This window comes from Myotis yumanensis, unplaced genomic scaffold (assembly GCF_028538775.1).
Source record: "Myotis yumanensis isolate MYYU_CA2020_CCGP unplaced genomic scaffold, mMyoYum1.0.hap1 SCAF_4, whole genome shotgun sequence".
Taxonomy (NCBI): domain Eukaryota; kingdom Metazoa; phylum Chordata; class Mammalia; order Chiroptera; family Vespertilionidae; genus Myotis; species Myotis yumanensis.
In genome coordinates this window covers 93,518,214-93,546,150 of record NW_027223755.1, presented here as the reverse complement: position 1 = coordinate 93,546,150, position 27,937 = coordinate 93,518,214, and the positions used below count along the sequence as shown (strand labels likewise).

The following is a 27,937-nucleotide window of genomic DNA, read 5'->3' as shown; positions in this document are numbered from 1 at the left end:
GCCTCCAGCGTGGTTCTCACCACGATGGGCAGTGTGTGGTATTCAGGTCACTGAAGATTCGGGGCATCAACAGAAATGGGGCTTTTTAGGGAGGTCAACATCTGGGGATTCCACCCCAGCCTGGAAGCGCCCAGGCTGGCACAGGCAGGGCTGCCCGGGGCACTAGGAGCTGCCAGTGTTTCTCTGCCTGCCGCCTTGTTTTCCAGGAATCCAGGAGTATTGTAGCCTCCATCGGCCAGAAGAAGAGAGGACCTCATTAGTTGCTGAAACACAGGGGGACATGGACGCGAGCAGCACAGCCAGCGCGTCCTGACCGCTCGGGCACAGAGTGGGCTCAAGGCAGAGAGGGACCAGACTCTGGTGTGGTGTGAAGTCACTTTTGCAGACACTTTAATCATCTGATATTTGTACAGTTTTCTTTAGATCACATGTAAAGGGCGTTCTTTACACATGTGCCATTTAAAAAATAAAAGCGTCTCCTCAAACGTCCCTGCTTCACTGAAAACCCGCGGCTTGTTGGTCGGAATGCCTGCTGGAGCTTGCTTGACTGCAGACCCCTCACCTCGCTACTGCTGCCTCTGAAGATACGCCTGAAAGGGAAGCAAAGGGATGAGGTGTGGCTTCGGTGCAGAGCACACGGTCACGGTGTTAGTAGTAGTCCAGTTACTCTCCAGATCGGGGAAAGGAACATCGATGGAGCCTCAAGCCAGGGCTTGTTCTGAGATTAGCATCGATGCAGCTGCACGTGGTCAGAACACCCCTGAGCAGCCCTGAGATCACCCACTAAACCGAACTGGGGTCTGTGTCGGCCCTGTATAGTCACATGACACTCCCCCAGTAACTTCCGGTGGCACACAAGACATTTCACAGGAAAGACAGGGGTGAACTCTAGAATTATGGACATTGCCAAGAGAGCTCCCTCTGAGATGCACAGGGATGGAGACGGTGAGGGAAGCGTAAATTCCTATTTTCCATCTTAACTCCGAGTGTAAGGGGTAGGTGGGCAAATTCCCTTGTTCTTTCCTCTCATCTTCTCATTTCCCTCCCTGCTCCCCCTCATGCCTGCATGTGGTCGAATTTGTACATGTCCAACGTGAGGAAGGTGGGACCCCAGTAAAGGATGATGCAGTCACAAAGCCCAGGATGCCCAGTGCACAGGCTGGTTCCCCACCTGGCTATGCCCCTGGCCACTCAGGGCACTGGGTAGGCTGCCCAGGCCATGGGCACAGCCGAGCACGGGGGAGCTGCACTTCTCACAAGCCTCCAGCCCCGGTCCAGACCCCTGCCTTGATCCCGCCTCTCACCTAACACTTGTGGATCTCCAGCCCCTCGAGGCCAGGCTTCTCAAAGTCACGTGGGCAGGCCTGCAAGGAAAGGCAGCCATGGCTTTCGGTCCCACCTGTGCTGGCCCGATTCCGACTCGAGGCCAGGGCAAACCCACCATGCGCCAAGAGCATACAGTAGTGTATGAACATTTAACACGGTCCACACCACTTCAGGATGAGCCTGGTCACATTTATTTCACCTCGTTTATATGTGAGGTTAAAAAATTGTGCTTCTAAATTCTGCAGTTTTTAAAATCATGGAAGACTAACGATGATAGTCACAGAAGGATAAATACTGTATGATTCCACTTGGGTGAGGTCCCTGGAGTCATCATATTCATAGGAACAGAAAGTAGAATAGTGAATTCCAGGGGCTGGGGATCAGGCAACAGGGAGTTTCTGTTTAATGGGTACAGTTTCAATTTGGGAAGGTTCTAGATTGGAGATAGATGGTGGGTGGGGATGGATGGTCGCACAACAATGTTAATGTGCTAGATGAGACTGAAATGTACACTTGAAAATAGTTAAAATGGCCCTGGCCAGCGTTTCTCATGGTTAGAGCGTCAGCCTGCTCACTGAAGGGTCACAGATTCGATTCCCGGTCAAGGGCATGTACCTGGTTTGCTGTTCGGGAGTGTGAGGGAGGCAACCAGTCGATGTCTGTCTGTCTGTCTGTCTGTCTCTCTCTCTCTCTCTCTCTCTCTCCCCCCCTCTTTTTCTCCCTCCCACTTTCTGAGAAAGCAATGAAAAAAATACCCTCAGGTGATTAAAAATAACTAACTAGTTAAAATGGTCAATTTCATGTTGTGTATATTTCACCGCAATTTAGAGACTAACTGGCAGCCTGACTGACGAGGAAACATTCAACACTGCAGCTGCCAACAGGCCCCTCCCCCCGAGCTTCAGTCACTCACCGTCTGGAACACCGTCTGGGACAGAAAGCTGGCTGCGGCTTTGCTGATGTCACTCTCGCCTCCCATCTTACACAGGATGTAGCCATACAGGTTAGCGGCCTGGAGAGAGATCCCCGCTATCACGAGGGCCTGCGCTCAGACAAAGCAAAGGTCAGTCTCCTGAGCTTAGATGGAAATGTTCCTCCCACACCCAGTGGCGGTGGCTCTGGCCTGCACCTGACGTAGCAGCCAACCTTGACTGAGCACCTACAAGACTCCTGGACACCTTTTAATCACCAACCTGAGAAGTCGGTGCCATTATCATCCCAGAGACACGAAAGTTGCCCAAAGTCCAGGAGCTGATGCAAGGCCAAACCAGGACCCAAACGCCAGAGTCCACACCTCTAATCACGCTGCTGCTTATACTGTCTATGGATATTTTGTTTTCTCAGCGAACGAAACAGGTCATGGCAACAAAATACAGTAGCTCTGAAATAAAACTTCAGAACTCTGAGGCTAGCTTATTCCTACCTAGGAAGGGTTCCCTGTCCAAGGTAGGATGTCATAGGCGTTTTCTATAACTCCTCTCTTAGCAGCATTATTCGTGCACCAAAGGTGGAGACAACCAAAACGGCCATCAGTGGATGGAGGGATAAATAAAATGTGGCCCATCCATACAAGGGAATATTATTCAGCCTGAAAAGGAAAGATGTCTTGATACATGCTATAGCATGGATAAACCTTGAAAATGCTACATTACGTGAAAGAAGTCAGTCACAAAAGACCACATATTGTATGATTCCACTTATAGGAAATGTTCAGAATAGACAAACCTATAGAAACAAAGATGAGTAAGTGTCGGGCTGGGTGAGCAGGGGCACTGGGGAGGTAGTGATGGCTGAAGGCTACAGGGTGTCTTTGCGGGCGGTGAAAATCCGGAAAGTGATTGTGGTGATGGCTGCACAACTGAACACCTAGAAGCCATTGAGTTATACACATTATATAGGTGAGCAGTATGGTGTGTGAATTATCTCAATACGGCTATTTCAATAAATCTGTCAATAAACAACAATCCACTCCTGGGACCCCTGGTTGTGTGCAGATGTCAAAGCAACGTCAGAGTCGGGTGTTGCCTTACCAGCCACTTTAGCTTCAAGGAAAACAAGGTGCTGAAGAAGAACACAATCCAAATGATCGGGCAGATAATGAGGCCGAGCCAGAAGATCCGGGCTTCTGCTTCGGTGGCGGCGATGCTGTTCGGAGAGACCTGTGTGGGAAAGTGATTCATGCCGTCATGCTCATTGATTCTACATGTGCTCCTGTTACGCACCGGGCGCCGGCCCCGGTGGGATCTGGGTAGGGCAGGATCAGAACCCACGGACACTTCCCATAGCCGCTTTCCCCGTGCTGATTCGTCTCGTCATGGAGAATACCTTTCTGGCTTCAAAAATCCAGTGGCTTTTCCCATCTTCATCGACCTGGTTCCACCAGCGGAGGCCCACCATGAGCCTCCCAGTTACGTTCTAGGAAAAGGGACAAAGTGACTCTCAGCGCACTTTGGGCAAAGGGCAGGTCGTCACCTGTTTGTTGGTGAATAAAACAGAAGTTAAACTTGTACTGGGAGCAGAGAGGTGGGGAACTGGACTGTGGTGGTTTCTCAGTCAGTTTTCAAGGCTTCTAATTTTTAATTAAGCTTACCTTAAAAAGTGACAGACTCCCCGAATATATATATATATCCACATTAGGTAGAACATTTAAATCTCTGTATATTCTATGTAAACTTTATTAAAGATCAAAGCCATATGGAGTTGTCACCTCACATGGCACATATTTGCAACAGGTGATATCCTGAAGCCATTTACTCCACACTAAACAATGTATTTTCTCCTCTAATTTTAAGTGACTCCAGCTCCGTATTCCTAAGAATGTATCAGCAGTTCCAGCCAGAGCAACTGTTCGCTCAAATCGACCACCTGCATCAGGACAGCCACCACCCGGGCGCAGCGGCATCACAGGGGGCCTCACCTTCACAGACCAGAAGTCGAAGGACAGAAGGAGGAGCACGGTGACGAAGCAGCCCACAAAGCTTCTGCTGAACCAGTCGCAGCCCACGTAAGTGACAATGGCGCTCACTCGGAAGAACAGGTGGAAGAAGGTGGCCAAGGGGTGCCTAGGAAAGAGCCCAGGAGGCCCCTCACTCCATGGTGTCTGACTTCCCACGCTCTCCCTGGCACATTTCATACCAAACTCAGCCGGGCTGCAGCTCCAGGGGCAGGCAGCCCTAAATTAGAAGACCCACGACAGTCAGCACTGTAGTCAATTTCTTCCCCTCTTGAAGAATCCCGTACTTTCCCCTCTTTTGATGACAAACATCACTTGCCCTCTTTGAAACTGGGTCACCTTTGAAGTGAAGTGTGACCGTGGTCACTCACTGCCTTCCCACCTAGCAGCAGCAGTGACTAGTTCCCTAAAGCAAAGGTTGGGCTATTACCCAGTTGTGGAGCAGTGGGTCCACGTGCCGCTCATGGGTGCTGTCTCGAGTCATCGGGGAATGCATGTTCCTGGATAGAGGGAAATGAGAGTGATATGCCAACGACAGGTCTAACTCGTGATTGCTCATGACGAGTGGGACTTAAATGATGGAATGGAGCCTAGGGGGAGACAGGTTTTGTTCACTGAACCCCGAGGCACAAAAGAAGACACAGAACCAAGGGGAATGTGCTCATCCTACATCAAATGCTTCAAAAGTATATCTGGAAGATGAGAGACCTGAGGGTAACCAATAACGAGGGACACCCATTTGTCGGAGCAGATTGATAACAAATGCCTGTAGGGGTCAGGCAGGCGACAGCCGTGGGTGACATGGGCCAGGCAGAAGAGAAGACACTCATGGCTTTCTATTTATTTTGTTAGGAATCCACTTTTGATAGAGCTCAGGTAGAGAAAAACACTCAATCAAGATCAAGAAAGCAACAGTGCAGGGCCAATGATGATGGCAATGAAAGCGCCATCCATTGCTAGGGAGGCAGGGGGCAGGCCTCCCTCCAGGGCAGGGGACTGTACTCTGCACATCTACCCTTGTACTGCCAGATTCAACATTTCACAAGAAGCTAGAAATGGCAAATAGGATTTTAAGCGATGACTACTAATTCTGTTAATAAAATAATGCAGGCCGCATATCATCCTGGCCCACCAGCCGCCCGCTTGCAACATCTGGGATGACAAAGAGGCAGCCAGCACACCTGCAAGGGCATGAGCCTGCTGGGACTTCCCAAAAAGCAGCAGGGTCAGAGTAAGTCAATGAGGGGCTCCTATAGAGTGGGGTGGTTTCACACTCCCAAGGGAACGTGGACGAAGATTCAGAAGCAGAGTTTATGACTTCTGCACATACTCCTGATGTTCCAGAGGAAGTTCCAGAGGAAGCAGGGGCCGGTGCCCAAACACCGGCCATGCGCCAGAATGTTGCTCATCTGTGCCTTTCCGACGCTGGGCTCTCCTGGCAGCCTGGGTGAAAGGCTGGCCTGGACAGAGTACCTGGCACTTAAGAATTAGACGTGATGCCCTGGCCAGGGTGGCTCAGTTGGTTGAAGCGTCATCCCATACACCAAAAGGTCATGGGTTCGATTCCCAGTCAGGGCACATACCTAGGTTGTGGGTTTGATCTCTAGACGGGGCACATATGGGAGGCAACCCATTGATGCTTCTCTCTCAAATCAAAAAAACATCCTCAGGTGAGGATTGAAAAAAAAAAAAAAGAATTAGATGTGATCAAAACCATCCAAATTTGGACTGTTCCAGAAGACAAGACTTTTGGGAATCTCTTATACCTTTTTTGGCCTTCATCTTATTGAGGATTTTCAATAAACTGTCTATACAATTTTACCCCTTCACGCTGAAGATAAATGAATCATCTTACCACATTGGAAAGTTCTTCGAAGGCAGAACCATGTTTTAGATACTTTTATATCCCCAAGAGTACATGACTTTTAAGATTCTCAGCAAATTTTTGTTGTGTTGAAACTTGTAATTGAGTCATTTAAGGCACACTGGGACATCTGTCCTCTTTGTAGGACAATATAGACTTAAAAGATGTAAGAGAGACCCAAGTGTGCAGTAAAACCTGGAAGTTGGTGTAATTGAATAAATCCCCTGCCCACCACTTCTTTTTCTTTCTTTTTAGGCTGTGGTTTCCTGAAATAAAACACAGAAAAAATTCCAATTGTTGGAAAGTTCTGCTTTGTTGGGAGGTATTATTATTGTCATTCAATCAAATTACTATTGTTCGCACAACGCCCAAAGCAAGTAGAAAATGATGCCTGTTGCACTTTCAAATATTGCTTTAATCCTGTCTTATGCAGGCTGCTCTCTGGACAACCCTCCAAAGCCTCATGCAGTCTCTCTCTGGAATTTGCCCAGCATTTGCCCCCAGCTAGCGCTAATGTGGCCGCAGACCAGTTTTCTAGTTTTGCGAGTTTTCTAGTTTTGAGAGTTTTGAAGGCTATGGCTTAAGCCTGGCCATTCTTCCCTGCCATGGGGTCCTCCATCCTGCCAGCATTCTCTCCTGCCACCTCTGCAGCTGCAGAGCAAACACACACCGACGCCACCTCCACCTCTCAATGCCACTGGCTTCCAATTCCACCCTCCCAGGCACCCACCTGGTCGTCCCTTGAGAGGTGCCCAACTGCCAGGGTTCCAGTCCTGGCTCCAACCTCAGAGTCACTCCACAGCCCTCCCTAAGCTACGTAACCCCTCAGCCTCAGTCTCTGCTTCTGTACAATGGGAGTGCGAGCAGCAGCCACTTCCTAGGATACCGAACAGATCAAGTGGAGCTGGCGAGTATGAAGTGCTAGAAACACAGGCCGTGCTCGGTAACTGCAAGCAGCTGTTGTTATCTCAGCCCTCGGAGTCACTCGAAACTGTTCCACCTCGAGGAGCCACACTGGAAAATTCCCCCTCTGACCACAACTTTCCCCCTCTCATTCCCCGGGGGCACTTTTCATCTCAGGATTCCCCCAAGACTCCAGATTCCATATTCCCCTGCCCCGATGCTTTTGCTGAAGAACCACCTTCATTCCTCAACTTTAATACGGAGAGTTTTCCACTGGGTCCCCAACGCCCCCTCCACCTGGCCCGTAGAAGCCTGTTCTCTCAGTAAAGGAGGTGGGAAGAATGACAGATGGTGAAAGGGGAAATGAGACCTTCATCAAAGTGTTAAGGTGGGAAGAGGCTCAATAGGCTTTTGTTTACATTTAAAGCTATTTGTGGAGTTCTTGGTCCCAGGACACCTACTGTCTTCCTCCTTAGAAGGAAACACTGAGATATCTCAACCTGGAAAGTGCATGAGAGTCTCCTGAGGGGCCTTCGAATGTGGACGCTCCTGTCCCACACAAGCGGGTGCAGGCTGAGCGGGCCTGGACGGAACCTCTCAAAGCTTTGAAAGCTCTGCTCTACGTGGGTTCGCAAATGCAGGCCTAGCGCCCCGTTGGGCTCACTTCCTATCTCCATAACTAAAGTTTTATTGGAACGCAGCCATGCTCACTCATCCGCTGGCCTGCAAAGCTAAAATATTTACCCAGAAAGTATGCCAACCCCTGGTCCAGACCAGCAGGAACAATTTGGTGATGAAATCAGGCTCCACTCAAAACAAACCAAAAAGGAAACAAGCTGCTACTAACGGCCTCTTTTCCCCTAAAAAATCTGCTTTCAATAGTGGCAGCGTGGGAGCTGCCTGACCAGCAGAACCAGTGATTATGCTGGAAGTCAGTAGCCATTTCTGGACAGTTGAGGGGCGGTGAGGGGGAAGGTGCACAAGGAGCCTTCTGGGTGCTGAGATGGTCCACATCTTGATCATATGTGTACAAATTCATCAAACCATATGCTTAAGATTCGTGTGCTTAACTGCAGAACACTACACCTCAATAAAGAAAATGTTTCTGATTGAAGCCACTGACCAAGGAAAAATGTTTGCAAGTCACACTAAAAATTCTCCATGTGATACAGTCCAGCAAATGCATGCCTCAGGATTTACCCAAAGAAGTTGAAAACGTACATCTGCACACAGATATTAGCGCCTTTATTCATAATTGTCCAAAAGAGGAAGCAGCTAAGATGTCCTTTCATAGGTGAATGGATAAACTGTGGCACATCTACACAATGGAATATTACTCAGCACTAAAAAGAAATGAGCCATCAAGCCAGGAGAAGTCATGGAGGAACCTTAAGTGCATATGACTAAGCTAAGGAAGCCAGTCTGGGAAGACTACACACTGATTCCAGCTATATGACATTCTGGAAAAGACTAAATTATGGAGACAGTAAAAAAGGTCAGTGGTTGCCAGGGGTTGGGGGAGGGAGGTTGACTAGGTGGGACACAGAGGATTTGGGGGGCAATGAAACTAGTCTGTATGATACTATAATGGTGGACACATGTCATTATACATTTGTACATGCAGAGCGTGAACCCTGATGTAAACTATGGATGTTAGTTAATAATAATATATGGGTTCATCAATTGTAATAAATTGAGCAAGATTTTTTCATAATAAGGGGAAATTTGGGGTGGAGAGAGGCTTGTGAGGACTGTATTTTTGCTCAATCCTATATAATAAAAGGGTAATATGCAAATAGACCAAACAGCAGAACAACCGAACCACCAATTAAAGCGTAATATGCTAATGATATGCTAAGGCTGCTCAACCACTCGCTATGATGCGCACTGACGACCAGGGGGCAGACAGTCAGCTGGTCGACCAGTCGCTATAACGTGCACTGACCATATGCTCCAACCGGTATGTTAGCTTGCTGCTGGGGTCTGGCCTATTGGGACTGAGTGAGATGGGCCAGACACGCCTTGGAGTCTGGTGGGGTCCTTCAGCCTGGCCTGTGCCCTCTCGCAATCTGGGACCCCTCGGGGGATGTCGGAGAGCTGGTTTCAGCCCAATCCCTCAGGCCACTCCCCTTGGGAGGGCGCCAGACGCAGGGCTCATGGCTGGTGAGCACTGCTGTGGCAGCGCGAGCCTCTCACAATCGGGACTGGGGTTTACTTTGCCACCACAAACACAGCATCTGCGACGACATCTAGCATCTACTTCAGAATAATTCGGGGCGGGGAGTGGGTGGGTGACGATGAAACAGGATGGCCATGTGCTGATCATGACTGAACCTGGGCAACCGGAACAACATGGTCATTGTTCTCTGTACTTTTATGTAAATTTGAATTAAAAAGTAGAAAAATAAATCATCAAGGCAGCCTCAACTTTGCATTGGGGCCAAACGCCTTTTGGACATCTTAGCTGCCAGGATGAGCGGCAGCAGCAGGTAGGAGCTGCAGGCACATTGGACTGCAGATTTCATCTCAATCCCTGCAGGCCACCCAGAGGGACCCCCCTGTGCACGAATTCATGCACCGGGCCTCTAGTTTTTCTATAAACCTAAAACCACTCTAAAAAAATGGATATGGGTCAGGGAGGGATATTCTGTCTAGGCAGTACATGGCATAAATCGGGGAATTGATGTCCCATAGACACATACCCCTTTCCCACAAACTTCTAAGTCATGTTTGATTTTGGGAAGGGGGGAGGCCGGCTGGTTAGATTAGCAGTAGTCTAACAGTATCTTTAAAATTTGCCTTTTATTTAATTGTTAAACGGATAAGTAAACTGTACTCAATTTGAAAACTGGATGCTGATTTTTTTTTTTGTAGTAAAGGTGGAAATTTATTCAAGAACAAGTACAGACTCCCATGTAGGGACGGGGAAAGAGTCCCCAGGACGAAAGACTGTCTCTGGCTTGCATTCTTCATCCAATGTCCTATTTTAAATTCTTCATCATCTTTCAGGCATTCTAGAAAAGCTTTCTGCTTTTCCCTGCAGCAAAGGTCTGGGGTTTACTTTGCCACCACAAACACAGCATCTGCGACGACATCTAGCATCTGCTTCAGAATAATTCAGGGCGGGGAGTGGGTGGGTGACGATGAAACAGGATGGCCATGTGCTGATCATGACTGAACCTGGGCAACCAGAACAACATGGTCATTGCTCTCTGTACTTTTATGTAAATTTGAATTAAAAAGTAGAAAAATAAATCATCAAGGCAGCCTCAACTTTGCATTGAGGCCAAACGCCTTTCAGAATAAACCAAGCCCACGGGTTGATATTCTGGGGGTTATGTGTGGTCAAAAAAAAAAAAAAAAAAAATTCCAGACCTAAAATTCTCCAATTGAGTATATAGCCATTACAGTTGGATGCATGAGGAAAATTCCAGAAAGCAGGTCCTTTCTTCTGCACTTACCGGTCCCTCTGCAAAGAAAGGGCCACTGCTATATGGAGTACAAATGCCTACTTGCCCCCCCCCCCCCCCCAGTCCCCACCTGGACAGTGGGTACAGTGAAGGCCAGGGAGCCTAAGTCGACATTTGAGCCGCATCCTTGCTGTGTACCACCCTGGACAAGCTACTAAACTCAGAGCCTCAGTTTGCTCACCTGTCAAATGGGAGACCATTTACCTCAGATGTCTGAGGCTTCCAGGAGATACAATACCCAGGATGCCAGACCAGAGGGTGGTTGTAGCTAACAGTAATCTCCCTGTTTGACTCATTAACAGTCAAGATTTTTGAGAACAGACAAAAGTGTGAAAAAAGCCTTGATCAGTGATGTCAGACATGCTCTTCCCCATTGTTTAAAGTGAGGAGGGTGCTACTATTTATTTCTTCAGCCCTGACACCCACTTGGAGTCAGGTGGCTCTACTGCTAGCAGCGGTATGCCACCGTGAAGATGTGGGCAGAAGGGGACTTCCAGTGTGAGAGGAAGACAGCTAGGATGACATCTGCCTCCTTCAGCCATTCTCCATCTGCCAGCTTCCCGCGTGCCCTGGAGCTTGTTAGGAATGCAGGACCGGCGGCCCCACCCCAGGCCTCCTGAGCCCAAATCTTCATCTTAACAAGACCCTAGGTCAGTGGTCGGCAAATTCATTAGTCAACAGAGCCAAATATCAACAGTACTTCTTCAAAATAGACTCGCTCAGGCCAAAAACCGACTTCTGCGCATGGGCCATGAAGTTTCAATCACACTGTACGTGCATGCCCGCACGTGGTATTTTGTGGAAGAGCCATACTCAAGGGGCCAAAGAGCCGCATGTTGCTCGCGAACCGCAGTTTGCCGACCACGGCCCTACGTGATTCCTATGCTCATTAAAATCGATGAATCTTCCTCGGTTCCCTTTTCAAGATAAACCAGCTCCAGGAACAAAGCAGAAAGGGATGGAAGGATCCCATGCCTGAAAAAGCAGAGACCCCTGCAAGCCTTCAGAAACCCCATGCTCCAAGGATGAAGCACTGGGTGGAATCTGACTTTTCTTCTCTAGAATGCTCCACAAGCAATGCTAGCACCATCATCCTTCAGACTCTGGCTTCCCTGTTTCAAACAATAGCACATCCTCCTCCTCCCCCAAAATCTGAGCCGGAGACTGCCGAGTTTTCAGACTATTGGGATGTCTGAGTAGATGCTGATTGCTAAGTCCTCACAGCTTTGATTCAAAGGTCAGCACAACAGAGGTTTGAGTGTGGAAGTGAGTAAAAGAACAGACTTCCCTCTGGTGACCACTGTATTCCCTCTTGTTTCTGTTCTTTATTTCTTTTTAAAGAGACATCCCAACCTTAGAGGCTGAATATGCTCAGGCTGCAAAATGAAAGTGAACCCCAGGGACAAGTCAGTGGGCCCCTGGTCACGTGGCCCAGGCTGGACTCTGTGTGGAACACTATCTCCTCTGCCCAGAGCACCTGGTGATCCCCACCCAGGCCACACCCTCCTGCTGCTGCTGGACTCAGGGACCAGATTCCTTAGCTAAAGACCAAGAGTTTTTGAGTACATGCTCAGAGTAGCACCATTTACAGTCACTAAAAGGTAGAAACAGCCCAAATGCTCATCAACAGGTTAGTGGATGAACAAAATGTAGCACATCCATACCATGGAATATTATGCTATACTAGTGGCCCAGTGCATGAAATTCATGCACAGAGGTGGGGGGAGGGTGTCCCTCCGCCTGGGCTGCACCCTCTCCAATCTGGGACATCCCTCTTGCAATCCAGGACCGCTGGCTCCTAACCGCTCACCTGCCTGCCTGCCTGATCACCCCTAACCACTCTGCGTGCTGGCTGGATCGCCCCCAACTGCCCCCACTTCCAGTCTTAGCCCCCCCGCTGCCCTCCCCCCCCCCCCCCGCCAGCTTGCTCGCCCCCGACTGGCCCCCCTCTGCTGGCCTGATTGCCCCCAACTGCCCCCCCCCCCAGGCTGGCCTGCTCACCCCCAACTGCCCAACCCTGCCTGCCTGCTTGCACCCAACTGCCCCCCCCTGCCCCCACTGGCCTGCTCATCCCCAACTGCCCCCGTGTTACACAACTGAGACATTCCCTCCCCCCACCCCCTTCCCGAACAACTTGGCCAAGAACTGAATTGGTCCAGATGGAGACGTTTGAGAACTGAGGTTTGACTGTACAGGATTTCAGTTTGGGATGAGCAAAAAAGTTCTGGAGATGGATGGTGGTGATGGTTACACCACAGTGTGAACATATTTAATGTCACTGAACAGTATACTTGAAAATGGTTAAAATGGTAAATTTGATGTTATGTATATTTAACAACGATTTTAAAACTTTGGAAAAGAAAAGAGAATGGGTGCATGCTACAACAGGAAGCTTGAAAACATTCTGCTAAGTGAATGAAGCCAGACACAAAAGGTCACATGCAGTGCATGCCTGCGCAGCCATATACACTGGTGACAGTACCAATGGCATGGGCTTGCTGGGAAGATTACATGATAATGGGAGTGCATGTAGAAGGGCTTAGGACACTGCCTGGTGGGCACCAAGGGTTCCGTCAGTGCCAGCTAATTAATGGGAGTAACCATCCCACCACCCTCCTTTTGTGTAAGGCAGTGCTCCACATGGGAATCACCTGGTCCAAGCATGTCAAACCAACCGGCCGCGAGTTTGACATGCTTGAGTCTCTTGTTGAATGAAGCTTCTGATTCAGGAATTGGGGTGAGGGGGGGGGGGGGCGGGGAGGGGGCTGAGAGTCTGCGTTTTAATGAGTCCCCAGGAGATGTCAGTGCTGCTGGTCCAGTGACCAACCCCAGGGGAGAGAGGGAAGCTGTCGCAGGCTGTGTTTCCCAGGCAGCAGTAACAAAGCACCACAAACTAGGTGACTTAAAACAACAGAACTTGCTCTCACAGTCTGGAGGCCAGCAGTCCAAAATGACGTGTCCGTAGGGTTGGTTCCTTCTAAGGGCTGTGAGGGACCCTCTGTCCCAGGCCTCCCTCCTGACTTCCGATGACAGCTGGCACCCTTGCAGTCCACGGCTTGTAGCCGCATCGTTTCGATCTCTGCCCCCATTGTCCAATGGCCTTCTCCACCCGCCTGTCTTCTCATGGCTGTCTTTTTATAAGGATGCCAGCCATATTGGATTAGGGGCCCACCCTACTGCAGGATGACCTCATCCTAACTAATTATATCGGCCAAGACCCTGTTCCAAGTAAGGTCACATTTCAAGGTACTGGAGGCTAGGGCTTCAACATGCCTTTGGAGGAAGATGACCCTGAGGAAGGGACATCTTTTCTAGTCGCAGCAAGTACAGCCTAGTGGCTGCTCTGATAGCGAATCAGCACCAGAACCTGTCAACCCATAACACCTGCCTGGGGACAAAGGCACCCCAAGGAAAGAAGTGAGCTAAGAGGGGGATGGAGCGCTGCTCTGCAGAGGGCAGGGTGCTGGGAGAGGGGCAGTGAACTGCCCCAGAGTTGGCACAGAGGCTGTGTTGCTGGCATCAGGCGCATGCATATAGGCCAGGTGCGGGTTCTGGAGAGAACCGACTCCCTGAGGAAGAGTCATCTTTTCTGGGTCGCAGAAAAGTATGAGCTCACAGCGGCTTTAATGGCAGAATCAGCACCAGAACCGAAGTCTTCACTCAGTCTCAGCCCAGAGTTTCCCACAGATCAAGTTGGTGACAACAGTGACTCCGAAAAATACAAAGGGATGATCATCAGCCCTGCTTGATGCACTTCCTAGCCCTGCAGCCTGAGGACTGATGCAGATGAGCCCCGGCTGGGGCTTCTAAACTCCATTCTCCAAAGGAGCCAGGGTTCCTTGGAGAAAAGGCGATGCCAGGGGCAGGTGGAGAGATGCATACGAGGAGGCTGGGCCCTCGACACACCCAGGTAGCAAGGAAGCTGTCAGAAGACAACAGAGTCGGGTCAGAAAGACTCAGGAGCCAACAGGAAGGGGCTCCCACTGGCCAGAGGTGCAACAATTTAAGCAGCAATAATAATGTCTTATCCATGAGCCACGTGATTCTTTTTTAAATATATTGATTTCAGAGAGGAAGGGAGAGAGAAACATCAATGATGAGAGAGAATCATTGATTGGCTGCCTCCTGCACACCCCACACTGGGGATCGAGTCAGGAATCCGGCATGTGCCCTGACCAGGAATCGAACAGTGACCTCCTGGTTCATAGGTCGACGTTCAACCACTGAGCCAGGCTGGCCGGGCAGTCATGTGATTCTTAAACTAAACCCTCAGTGGTCAGCTGTAGGGGATGTTGGGGAATGAGCTCATTACTTGAACAAAAATGAAGGATAAGAATCAAGTATCTATTATGCTATTTTTCTATGAAGTATGCCTTGTAATGACTATATATTTGAAGAGGGAGGGTTTCTCTTTCTAGACTTCTTCAGCTCACAGATGAAGACAGAATGATAGAATTAGAATGACCCCATGACGCACCCCCCAATGTTAAAGAATAGCAGCTGAAGACACCCAGGCATTAGGAGCTCCCTGATGGAAGAACACACTAGAACCACCCAGCCCAGCTGCTCCCAGACCCTGACCTTTAGGCTCAGTGGAGGTAAGAAATATTTTTTATCTGAAGCCACTAAGTTTGGGGGGAATTTGTTATGCAGCAATAGCTAACTACTATAGGCTCTAATGCTGAGGACTTTTAACTGTGTAAAACCCACGTTCTATTTAGTCAGGTGATTCCCAAGGGTGGGAAGGACAAGGAGCTTGGGTTCCTCTAAGAATCAGGGTGGTAAAATGAAGAATCCCAGGCTTCCTTAAAGCTGGGGGTGGGAGGAGAGCATGAGGCCAGCTGCAGTTACACTCACCCCTTTTAAACAGGAGACTTGGGGTTACTAACTGAGGGAGAGAAAGAGAGCAGAGCAGCCAAGGAGTGACTTTCCAGAAGGCCGGAGAGGAAGTCAGCCGGCAGGAAGGTTCGCAGAGCAGGTGACACCCTGGAGAGGCTGAAGGAGTAAGGGACCTGGGTTCCTGCTCGTTTTCACCCCTGTTGTGAGTAGGGTGCTGTTTGTTTGTTTGCACTGGAAGTAAAAAGTAGAATTCACCCATTTATGTGCTTTTGTTTCTGAAGAGCTGCTAGAGTCTGCTAGAAAGTGGGCAGGATTTGAAAGCATCGAATATTAGCTCTCGTGTGAGCTTGGATCTGTTACTTGGCTCTTGGGAGCTTCCGTTTCCTCATTTGCAAAATGGAGAGAATCCTTCCTTAAATTGCATTTTTTTTTTTTTAACCATTTTAATATTTTGGGAATCAGGATACATCCACTAATGCAGCGATTCTCAACCTGTGGGTCACAACCCCTTTGGGGGGCGAACGACTCTTTCATAGGAGTCGCCTAAGACCATCGGAAAACACATACATAATTACATATTGTTTTTGTGATTAATCACTATGTTTTAATGATGTTCAATTTGTAACAATGAAAATACATCCTGCATATCAGCTATTTACATTATGATTTATAACAGTAGCAAAATTACAGTTATGAAGTAGCAACGAAAATTTTATGGTTGGGGGTCACCACAACATCAGGAACTGTATTAAAGGGTCGCGGCATTAGGAAGGTTGAGAACCACTGCACTAATCGTTGCAAATATTAATAAGGTATTTATTTTCTACCTCCCAAAGCTATAACTGAACCAGTGCACTTTAAAACGATAGCACCTTAGGACAAAGAGCCCAACTTACAAATTATTTAATGGGAGAACTGAGTGAACTCATATTAATTCATTCAGCAAATACTGATCACGACCACAGCCTGGGCTGTGGGGCACCATTAAACTGGTGTCTTCATTTTTCATAACAGTCTGTGACATTTTAAAAAACAGTTGTGCTTTCTGGTAACAAAAGGATGTTCCAAATCCAGCCGACTGGTTTCTGCCTCAAAACTTGGAACTGACTCTCTCAGGCGTTGTGGATTCTTCAGGTGGTGAAGAGAATCAAAGACCAAAATCCAGTTCAGTTGGTTAGGTGACATCCCATGCATCAAAAGGTTGCTGGTTTGATTCCTGGTCAGGGCATATGCCCAGGTTTCAGGCTCAATCCCCCAGTAGGGGGTGTGCAAGAGGCAGCTGAACAATGTTTTGCTCTCACGTGGTGTCTCTCTCCCTCTCCCTTCCTCTTTCTCTCTCTCTCTCTCTAAAAAATAAAAATAAATAAATAAAAGACCAAAACCTGGGGGCTGAGATGCAGATAAGAAGTAGTGGAGGCCAAAAAAGATGTGCCATTTCTGGGCTACCTTTTGAGTGACAGATCTGGGAAACAAATGTTATTTTGGAACAGAACGTCATTTCTACAGTGTTTCTGCCCCAAATCATGACTGGGATCCAATCATGAGAAACATCAGACAGACCCAAGTTCAGGTACATGCCTCAAAATAGCTGGCCGCCAGTCTTCAGAAACTGTTCATGTTGTGAAAGATAAAGAAAGGCTGGTAACTGTTCCAGATTGTCTAATTGGCAATGGGCAAGCCTGGATTGGATCTTGAACTGGGGGAAAGGACACTGGACTATGAATTATGGATTAGATATGTTTCTCAGTTTCCATCATACTCTGCTTATGTAAGAGAATGCCTTGTTCTTGTAATACACAGTGAAATATTTAGGGGTTGGGAAGCATGGTATGTGCAACTTACTCTTAAACACTTCAGAAAACAAATACACACACATACACCAAAGTGTTAGTTAACACGTGTCAGTTCTTTGTACTGTTCTTGCTATTTTCTGGTAAGTCTGAAATTATTTAAAAAAAAAAGAGGTGTTTTTTTTAAGACTTTACAAAGACATTAATTCAAAATATTATTTTCCAACTTTACATATTTTGTTGCTGTATTTTACAGTTCTTTCATCTGGGGTTCCATTAGCCACCAACACTCCCATCGCACTGAAAGCAGAACACTTATAATTGCCGGGCATGCGTACTTATTGTTTGCAGATGAATCTGGTAGTCAAAACAATGACTATCACGGAAATTGAAACTGTAGTTGAAAGTGTCTAAGGATATAGAACTGAATTTGTCATCCAAACATAAATGTCTTCAGTTGATTTTCAAAATCGTTTAAGAAGTATGCAATTTTAATGAATCAAGCTTAAAGCAGCAGCACTACATTAAAAAAAAACACCCTAATATTTAACCAGGCACATGCTAGGTCCAAGTGCAGTGAACAAATGGACCCAGTCCTGCCCTCATGGACATCACCAGTCTCTGGGAGAAGAAGGGGCAGAGAAGCAAACAGGCAATTTCAACTCAGTGTGAAAGTGTCACTAATGGGGTAAGAAGAGTCACCATCAGAATTTTCGACAACTCACACAGCATGGCCACTGTCCAATCGGAATGGTGGTGCAGCATCCCAACCAGCTGTCCATACTGTTCCAGGTACTGTTCCAGGCGCCAACCCTTTAGTATGGGAGTCAGGCAGAGCACCTACATGGTTCATGGTAATTTACTGACATTTTAAGAAAACCCAAGATGTGGACACAAAAGTCAGTCATGAGGCCTGGGGTCAGACACGGGGCTGCAGGGGCTGAGAGAAGGGGCACATGGCTCAGGATAGGGGGTGCTTCTTAGCATTGATGAGGATTAAGATCCAAAGGATATGGGATTCCTTCGGGAGGGGGTGATTAAAATATTCTGGAATTGGACAGTGACGATGGTTGCATAACCTTTTGAATGTACTAAAAACCACTGAGTTGTACACTTCAAAGGGGTGACTTTTTTTTTAAATATATATTTTATTGATTTTTTTTCAGAGAGGAAGGAAGAGGGGTAGAGAGCTAGAAACATCGATCAGCTGCCTCCTGCACACCCCCGACTGGGGATGTGCCCATAACTAAGGTACATGCCCTTGACCGGAATCGAACCTGGGACACTTCAGTCCACAGGCCGACACTCTATCCACTGAGCCAAACCAGTTAGGGCAAAGGGATGACTTTTATGGTGTGTGGATTATATGTTAATTAAAAACATAAAGTTTTAAAGACATTTTAAGATCTAAGGGACAAATTTAGGCAGCAGAGAGCAAACGGTATACAAAGACTGGGGGATGAGCAGGAACATGGGGGCTCAGGGTAAGTAGCCTCCGATGGCCAGGCACAGCCTGACCCCCAAGGTCGGGCCCTCACAGACAGGCCCCTCCATCCCTTGGCCACAGCATCTGGAGGTCTGGGGAGAAAACCACGGCATCAGAGAGGAATACCAACTCAAAGCCCCTCACACCCCTTGGAAGTAGAGATGCTATCGATGGAGTAATATTTGCTCCTCACTGTCCTCAAGAAGTGGTGGTGGGGGGGGGGGGGGGCTGTAAACTCAGGTGCTTACAGGGCCAACCTGAGTTGGTAAATAAGTCAACTGGGTGGGTGAGGTCTGGGGCTCACCCAGAAGGAGCAGGCCTCACAACTCAACTCAGCCCATCCTCTCAACTCTAACGGCTTCTCAAAAGAAGTCAGCAATCCAGATTTTTAAAATTATTTAATTGCATACTACTAAGTGGAAGAAGCCAGTCTGCAAAGGCTATATACTATATGATCCCAAATATATGGCATGCTGGAAAAGGCAAAACGAAGGAGACAGTGGATCAGTAGTTGCCGGGGGTTGGGGGGCGGGGGGCGGGGTGGAGTGAATAGATGGAGCACAGAGGATTCGGGGTGGAGGGAGGGAGGCACAATGGAAATAGTTTATATGATACTGTAATGGTAGGTGCATATCATTATATTTGTCCAAACTCATAGAATGCACACCACCAAGGGTGAACCCTAATGTAAACTATGGGCTTTGGTTGATTATGATGAGTCAATGTAGATTCATCAATTGTAGCAAATGTTTCATCTGGTGCAGATGTTGATAATGGGGGAGGCTATGTGTGGGAAGAGGCAGGGAGGTATATGGGAAATCTCTGTTCTTTCACCTTAATTTTGCTGTGAACCCAAAACTACTTAAAAAAGAAAGTTTAGAAAATAAAAATAATACAAAAAAATTTATTGAGGTGATATTCACACCACATAAATTAACCATTTTAAAGTGAACAATTCAGTGGCATTTAGTACTTCACAATGTTCTAAAACATTTCCATCAGTCCAGAGTAAAACCCCACACGCAGCTGAACTTTCTCCCCATTCTTCCCTCTGCAGCCCCTGAAAACCACCAGTCTGCCCTTCTGTCTTTGTGCTGAGTCAGATTTCAAATGTGACCCATTCCAATTTTTAGATTTAAATTCACATTCATTTAAAATACTTCCCTGGACTAAGAGTATCTCTGAGGCTTAGAGTCAGTCAGCTGACTGTCCTTTTGCAGTTTCTATTCTAAAGTATTTTAAAATTCAGGGGACAGATACATCTGTATTGAGACGCAGGGAAATATTAACGTATTTGTGGCTATTTCTGAGTCATTCTGGAAGCCTCCTTGCTCCTGTGATGAGTGAGGAGTGAGTCATTCATTGGCCATAGAACCCTCCCGGCTGAGCCCCTGTGAGCATTTCCTTGGGGTGGGCAAAGGGCCAGCCCTGGGCTTTTCCCCTTGGATTCCAACCCGTATTCATTGAGCTGGTCTTTACTAAGTGTGAGCATTCCTTATTTATGCAGAAATAACAGCCTGGAAAAATGTTCCAAGCCCCTGGGAGCACAGCAGGATCTCACAGCAGGAGCCTTTCACACTCAACACCCGCTGAGTCAGCATGTTCCCTTAGAGAACCTCAAGTTCCCTGGGGATGCTGATGAAGGTGAGACTCTGGGAATGCAGACCTGAAACCTGCATCTGGGACCCTGCCTTCCACCACCTCTCTCCAACCTCAGAAGCCCAGACCGGCCCCTGGAAGAATATGGACAAAGGTCAGCATGAACCGAGTTCCCTTGGGCATCCCTGGGACACAACCAGTCCCACCCACCAGCATCTTTCACGCTTCATGGGCCTCCTAGCGGACCTCACTGCTTCCTTTCTTGCCCGACAGGCCACATGGCAGTCACAGACAGCTTTCTCAAGTGTCAATCAGATCTGACCATCCCCTGCTCGTCTACAAAGATTGTCTGTCAAAAGCAGGCAAAATTCCAAACCCCCCAGGGGAATCCTCAAAGCCCTCCACATCCCTTCTCCTAACACACCTCCAACTGTGTCTCTTCCTCCCACTCTCCCACTGGCCTGATTCCCACAATCCCTGGAATATACCTCACCTCAGGGCCTTTGCACTTGCTATTTCCTCTGCCAGAACGCTCTTCCTGTGGATTTTTTCCATGCCTGGCCCCTCCAAATGCACCTCCTCAGGCCTCCTCTGAGCCCTCCATGACCTAAAGAAGCCCCCTGGCCCAGGACCCCCTTTTTCTCGCATTCCTCTTCATGGTACTTACCACTCTTTGATGTTACTTTGTTTAGATAACATCAGAGGCCTGATGCATGAAAATTCGTGCAAGAGTAGGCCTTCCTTCCCCCCAGCTGCCGGCACCCGCTTCCCTCCAGCACCTGGGACCTGAGCGGCTTCCCTCCGGCCCAGGCTTTGTCCAGGACATTCGGAAGGACGTCCAGTCTGATTAGCATATTACCCTTTTATTATTATAGATATGTTCACTGTCTTACCCCTAATCAAAATGTCAGCTCCAGGGGACAGGGGCCTCTGTGTCCCCTAGAACTGTGTTTGACACATAAAGGTCTTTGAACATTTTTGTTGATTCAATGAGTAAATGGGTGGGAAAAAGAACAAACCAGTGGTTCTCAAAAGGCAGCTGATTTGGGGCCTCCCCAGCAATGTTTGGAAACACTTTTATTTGTCACAACTGGGAGGCTGCCACTAACATCTAGTGGGTGCAGGCAGGGGTGCTGCTAAACATCTTACAGTGCACAGGGCGGCCCTTGCAACAAAGGATGTTCAGTCCCAAACACCAGTAGCATCAACACTGGAGTAAATGAATGAATGAGTTAAATCTTTCAGTCAAGCTGTCCCATATCAAACATCAAAGACTTGACCAATGTCCCCTTCTGATCACCAACTTCCTTAATTGTGTAAGTCACAGTTCACCAGAAATCTCTCTTCAGTGATTTGATTGTTGGGACAGCATTCAATTTCACGTTAACAAGAAATATAAGTAAGAGGAAGCTAAGCAGCTGTAAATATAAGGAGTTAATTTCAAAATGTGTAATTCCGTGCCCTAATCAAAGAGAACTGAAATTTCTAGTTCCTTGATTTTATGGGTTCTTTTCCTTGGTAACCATAGACCTTCCTTAAAACTAAATAATCAGCTCTTGGTGAGACCTGCTTATGTGTCATATTTCTATATTTTTAAAGTAGATTTTTAGAATGGGAGAGGGGCAGGATGACTTGCTCCCCAAAGCCAGTGGGAACAGAGGGATCCCAGAGGGCAAGGGGTCCTCACTTATTGAGGCCAACAGACTTCCTGGAATCACAACAAAGAACAACCAAAATCTTCTCTTCAGTGTGTTGGAGCATGATGTCTGTATGTGTGCTTGTGTGTATGTGTGCCTGTGTGTGTGCCTGTGTGTGTGTCTGCGTGTGTGTCTGCATGTGTCTGTGTCTGTGTGCCTATGTTGATTTCTGAGAATGATGGGCAGCCACTAATGTAACATCTGTACCATAACCTGTCCCCTCTCCTTCCTTGACCCCCACCCCAGCGGCTTCCCTCGGTCAGTGTCAAACACAGAGGTGTCAGGAATGCAAGGAGTTCCTTTAAATACAAATTTAACTTATCCAAATCCACACCCTAGAGAAAGAGATAATAACCTAAGTCAGGGTTCTCAACCAGGGTCACTTTGCCCCTAGGAATATACCTCAGCTCACAACTCTGGAAAGAGGGGAGCAGTGCTGCTGGCACTTAGTGGGTAGAGACCAGGGATCCTGTGAAGCCCTGCAGGGCACAGGACGGCCCCACACAGAGAATTACTCAGCCCCCAATATAAACAGAGCCAAGGCTTAGAAAGCCTGTTCTAAAAGGGGAGGGAGGTGAGGCATAAGACTGAAGCCCTGGAAATGCTGCTCCCACTGCAGAGCTCATTCCTGTGTTGCTCCTAAGCACAATGTAATATAAGGTCAGACTCTACAGCAAGCATGTCAAACTTGCGGCCTGCGGGCCACAAGCGGCCCACAATGAATATTTTTGCGGCCCAACCAATATAACAGTATGCAAGAAACGTTTTAATAAAAATTCATAACTTAATTTTTACAATATCCTGTTATACATAATTATTAATAACAAACTACAACACTCGCTAATTTACTATAATTGTGTTGCATTCATTTCTCTTACATACGCACAGGTGCACCATTTTTCTCCACTAATACTAGTAGCAAATATTTTAGCAGCTGATTGCCACATCATTAATCTTGGACTGACTTGTTTGGTGTGCGTAACAGGAAATATTTCACTTTCAGAGAACAAGAAAAACAGGTTTATTTGCATTACCCTCATTAATTTGTGCAGTTATTCAGTGTTTGGTAAGTTAATGTTCAAGAAAAAGTATTACTTTTTATTAAAATATTCTATTATTTTATGTTAACATTACTCATTTATTTCAACCCTTTGTATTCAGCATGTCTCTATCGAAATAAACCTACATTTCTTTGGTTTATTTGAAATTTGAAAATTGAAGCTTTTGTTTTTTTTGTGGCCCACAGAAACTTAAACCTTGTTTATTTGGCCCGTGTTCACCTTTGAGTTTGACATGCTTGCTGAGAGCCTAACTCCCCACCCTGCCACTTAACTGCTGTGTGACATTTGGCAAGTCACTCAACTCTTTCCCTCAATTTCTTTCATCCTGAAACCAATAAAAATCAGAGTGTCTACCTCATAGGTTTGTAATACAGATTAAATGAATTATAATAAGCAAAACACCTAGAATAGTGCCTGCATATAAGTGCTAGGAAAGTGTTTGCTATTACTGTTTTTCATTCAAAATAACTTCCCCTAAAACACAGCCAACAATTTCCTCTGCAGCTCATTTTGAGGAACAGCTTTTATATCCAACGTGGGAAGATAAATTGACATGAAAGACTACTTGAAAGACAAAATGTCATTCTACTTGAGACACTGGTTAGGGATTTGCAAAGGTAGTTTTGATTTCATGTGGGTCTTGCTTGGGGACCTGGTCCCCACTAACATGTGACTCCCCATGGCGTTCTTCTCATTGGATGCCCCCTGGGCTGAGTGAGGACCAAGCACGAAATGCTGACCCAACCAACCCTAACAATTCCCACCCAAATCAGGTCCAAGGAACCCGTCTGAGGCCAGAGGAGACCATCCTGCTTTGGGTGGGAATCCATTGAAATCCATGACCTTTGGGTCTAAATCAGCGGTTCTCAACCTGTGGGTCAAGACCCTTTGGGAGTCGAACGACCCTTTCACAGGGGTCGCCTAAATACATCCTGCATATCAGATATTTACATTAAGATTCATAACAGTAGCAAAAATACAGTTATGAAGTAGCAACGAAAATAATTTTATGGTTGGGGGTCACCACAACATGAGGAACTGTATTAAAGGGTCGCGGCATTAGGAAGGTTGAGAACCACTGGTCTAAATGAATTTGTGAAGCCAGTGCCTTCAAAGAATAAACACTTTCCATAGGAGGGACAGTCTCCCGCTCCAAGGACAACCCCAGCACGACGTCCTGCTCCAGCCAAGGACGTGCCTCTGCCCCAAGGACACAGAAGTCCCACTTGGGGTCAGATAACAGGTACCATTTATGGAGCCCACATGAGGTGTCAGGGCTCCAATGGGTCTTGTTACATAAGTTTGTCACTTGATTTAGTCCTCTTTACACAACCCTACGATGGGACTAACGTCTTCCTCATTTTACAAATGAGAAAATGGGGATCCGGAAGGTGCCCTACTTGTTCAAGGTCACTGTAAACAAAGGGTAAGCACCAGGCTTGCCTGGGAGTGACCTGCGTGGAACAGCCCCTGGGTTGGAGGAGCTGAGCTGGCAGGCAGGTAGCCGTCTCGGTGAATAGAGTCATAGAAAGGTTTGCAGGAAACAGAGGTTGAAGCTTCTAGGCTTCAGGGTGACCCACAACACCCTGGCCTTGGCCTCTGGCGGCCCAACCTGGCCCATTTAGGTAACAGACACCAGGAATGTGTGTGGGGTGGGGGCTGGGTCTCCCAAGGAGATGAAGATGCCATGTCACGGCCTTGTATCCTTCTTTCATTCCAGCTAGGATTCTGATCATGTCACTGCCCCGTACGAATTCCACCTCTAGAACTGCACTGTGCAATAGGGTAGCCGCTGGGGCTATTGAATGCCGGAGGCTAAAGCAAACAGCAGTTAGCATATTAAAGCTAAAAGACCCAGTTGGAAGGCCCTTGGTTACACCAGCCACAGATCAAGTGTCAGCAGCCACATGTGTCTGGTGGCTACCATATTTGACAGCACAGGTATAGTAGATTCCCATTCTAACAGACATCACACATCCATAAGTATAAACCCTTCAGGGTGTGGGCCCCAGTCTCTGCCCACACTGCTCCCCAGTAAACCACTCTCAGCTCCCTAAACTCATCTTAACTCTAAGCCTGTGCTTGTGACACCCCATCTTTTTCCCTGCTTTAGCTAATTACCCCCCACACCTCCATTCCTCAGGTCTCAGCTCAGCTGTCACTTCTTCGCCTGCTCAGGACAAGTGCCCAAGCATGAAACACTGTCGTAGCAGCCACGGGCATACCTACACCCTATACCCCACACAACTGGTTTTCAAGGAGGGCAAGTTTGCCTCTGGGGGGACATTTGGCAGTGTCTGGAGACATTATTGGTAGGTGCTTCTGGCATCTGGTGAGTAGAAGCAAGAGATACTGCTAACCATCCTGCAATACCCGGGACGGTCCCTATAGCAAGAAGTGCTTGGCCCAGAATGTTGGCAGTGTCGAGGCTGACCATCTCTGCTCTCGACTGGGCAACTCCATAAAGGCAGGGGGAGGTGTCCTTATACCACATAGTCCCAGTCAACAGCCCCACGCCGGCATACAGGAGGTGCTCAATAAACACTGAGCTCAGATGCTGTATAAGATTCTTGCCCCAGGATCCCAGTTCTTTCACAATGTCTTTCTCTGATCATTATGGTAGGCTGAATAATGCTCCCCAAAACATGCAGGTCCTACTCCCCGGAACCTGTGAGGGTTACCACATATGGCGGAAGGGACCTTGCAGGTGTGATTAAGTTGGTTGAGATGGGAAACTTATCCCAGATCATTCAGCCGGCCCTTAAATGCACTACAAGGAGCCCTATAAGAGGAAGGCAAAGGGAGACTTGACACAGAGGAAAAAGGTAATGTGAGAATGGGGCAGAGAATATTTGAAGATGCTACACTGCTGGCCTCGAGGATGGAAGAAGGGGCCCCAAGCCGGCAGCCACCAGATCCGGAAGAGACCAAGGACAGATTTCCCCCCTAGGCCTTCAGAGCGAGTGTGGCCCTGCGGACACACTGGTTTCAGCCCGTGAAACTGATCTTGGACTTCTGGCCTCCAGAACTGTCAGAGAATACATTTCTGTTGTTTTAAGCCAACGAGTTTATGGTGATTTGTTACAGTGGCCCTGGGAAACTAATACTGTCCTATTTCATTCTGAGGTTTCTTGGATTTGGATCAGAGAACGTAAAAGGAATGGCATGTAGGTGCCAGGTCCCCACGCCTGCTGGCTCTGATGGCGGGGAGGAGAGATGGGGCACAGGTGAGTGAGTGCGGCTGAGCTTTGGGTGTTTCTAATGTGGCAGCTGCTGGGTCATCAGCAAACACGTTTACGGGTCATTTTTCACACCTTAGTCCTGCCACTTTCTGTGATGCCGCGCCTCAGGCAGGAAGTGATTCGACCCAGGACTGGCTGGCTGGAACTAAAGCAGGGGTTAGAATAGAAATCCAAGCTGCCCACCTCTCCAGCCTCCTGCCAACCCCTTTCTCCTCTCCCATCACCCTCCAGACATAGAAGATTTTCTCTGACCTTCCAACACGGCCTTAGGGTCTTTGTACCTGCTGTTCCTTCCAGTGGAAATCTCCTCATTCAGGTCTCAGCTCCAATGTCACCTCTCCAGAGATGCCCTCCCTGACTGTGCTAAGGCAAGTGGTCTTGCCCAGTCACTTTCTCTTTTTTCAATCACACTGTTGACTTCCTCCCAAATATCTTTGTTTGCCTGTTCAATGTTAGGTCTCCCCCCCCTCCCCCGCCCCCCAGCCCTAGACTGCAGGCTCCAAGCCCTTGTCCACCTCTCCAGCCTCCTGCCAGGAGGGCAGGAACTTTGATCTGTCCACGGTGTGTCTTTAGCCCAGTGATGGCGAACCTATGACACACGTGTCAGAGGTGACACGCGAACTCATTTTTTTGGTTGATTTTTCTTTGTTCAATGGCATTTAAATATATAAAATAAATATCAAAAATATAAGTCTTTGTTTTACTATGGTTGCAAAGATCAAAAAATTTCTATATGTGACACGGCACCAGAGTTAAGTTAGGGTTTTTCAAAATGCTGACACGCCGAGCTCAAAAGGTTCGCCATCACTGCACTAGCCCATGCCTGGCACACACTAGGTGCTCATACATTCTGAATGAATGAATGAGTGAATGAATGAGTGAATGAATGAACGTGGAATGAATTTGCAGCTTTGGTGGATGCTTGCCCAAAGCCAGTCCAAACATACCTGATCTTGGCTTTCCGAAAGGCCAGCTCCTCTTCGTTGCCAAAGTCCAAGGACACATCCTCAGTGTCGTCCACCAGGGCCTGGGATGGGGGAGGAGATGTGTGTGTGTGTGTGTGTGTGTGTGTGTGTGTGTGTGTGTGTGTGTGTGGAGGGGGGGCGGGCACCAAAGGCGAGTGACAGACCCACTCGTGGTGCAGAGCCCACCCGCATCCTCCCTGCAGACCGGGCCCCTCCCTTTCGGCTGCGACTCAAGCCCGTTTCCACCCTCAAGCCCATTTGGGGTCCAGCTGGGCCCAGGCCCCCGCCTCGCGCATCCCTCCTCCTCCCCTTGTTTCCCCAGCGCTCCCGCAGGCTCCTCCCATCCTCACCATCATCCTTCCACGCCCAGCATCCCTGCGGCCCTACCTGCTTCATCCTCCCTAGAGCCCACCTGGAGCCCAGTCCCCAGGCTCCTGCTCCGCCTCTCGCCGCAAAAAAGCCGGGATGCCCCTCAGGCCACTGGCCGCAGACCTGGTGGGGTCACAGCCTGCGGCTGCGGTGCCGCCTCCGCGCAGGTCTCCTGTGGGGGCGGGGCGCGCGGGCCCAGAGCGCAGTCGCGGGCTGGGAGGTGGGCTCCCCGTGCGGGATGGGGCGGGGCCTGGAGGGCCCCTGGCCAGGGTACTCGCTGGGGAGTGGAGAGGTGGGGTGCATACAGAGCGATGGGAGGGAGGGGGCGATTTGGACTCAGAGGGGGACTTGAGGACCTTGAACAGTGATCCTG

At 48.2% G+C, this 27,937-nt stretch overlaps 2 protein-coding genes across 11 annotated transcripts in view; one reads left to right on the top strand and one right to left on the bottom strand.

The window, feature by feature from the left end:
• The window catches only part of NUBP1 (NUBP iron-sulfur cluster assembly factor 1, cytosolic), a 39,521-nt gene extending 18,301 nt beyond the window's left edge, over nucleotides 1-21,220 (top strand). Inside the window, exons 11-14 of one of the 5 annotated variants that reach the window (XR_011471258.1) lie at nucleotides 4,119-4,330; nucleotides 14,935-15,114; nucleotides 20,139-20,384; nucleotides 20,923-21,220. Coding sequence is in view for 2 of the 5 variants with exons in the window: in XM_070412985.1 (XP_070269086.1) it covers nucleotides 207-313 (107 nt within the window). In the remaining 3 variants the exon portion in view is untranslated. Of the gene's footprint in view, nucleotides 1-206; nucleotides 490-4,118; nucleotides 4,333-5,389; nucleotides 6,466-14,934; nucleotides 15,115-20,138; nucleotides 20,385-20,922 lie in introns of those variants that run through there. The other 4 variants (XR_011471257.1, XR_011471256.1, XM_070412986.1 and 1 more) reach the window with 4 other exon arrangements.
• On the bottom strand, nucleotides 362-27,730 carry TVP23A (trans-golgi network vesicle protein 23 homolog A). 6 transcript variants are annotated; one of them, XM_070412988.1, is made up of 8 exons: nucleotides 27,583-27,730; nucleotides 27,178-27,257; nucleotides 4,244-4,388; nucleotides 3,652-3,741; nucleotides 3,357-3,485; nucleotides 2,240-2,338; nucleotides 1,305-1,364; nucleotides 362-590 (listed from the first exon to the last, which is right to left on the bottom strand). In XM_070412988.1, the coding sequence occupies exons 1-7, from the start codon at nucleotides 27,589-27,591 to the stop codon at nucleotides 1,305-1,307; spliced, it is 612 nt and encodes a 203-aa protein (XP_070269089.1). In that variant the 5' UTR covers nucleotides 27,592-27,730; the 3' UTR covers nucleotides 362-590. The 6 variants fall into 6 exon arrangements, with proteins under 6 accessions (XP_070269089.1, XP_070269088.1, XP_070269092.1 ...); XM_070412987.1 differs by having other exon boundaries at nucleotides 2,240-2,368; nucleotides 27,583-27,727; XM_070412991.1 differs by lacking the exon at nucleotides 27,583-27,730 and adding an exon at nucleotides 4,710-4,779 and having other exon boundaries at nucleotides 2,240-2,368; nucleotides 27,178-27,260.
• Nucleotides 27,731-27,937: the final 207 nt, after the last annotated feature.

What these genes read in the sequence shown, in the direction of transcription:
- TVP23A (XM_070412987.1), bottom strand. An exon ending in TCGACTTCTGGTCTGTGAAG is followed by an intron (nt 3,742 to 4,243) that starts GTGAGGCCCCCT and finishes CCCTTTTCCTAG; the next exon opens with AACGTAACTGGGAGGCTCAT. An exon ending in GGATTTTTGAAGCCAGAAAG is followed by an intron (nt 3,486 to 3,651) that starts GTATTCTCCATG and finishes TTTCCCACACAG; the next exon opens with GTCTCTCCGAACAGCATCGC.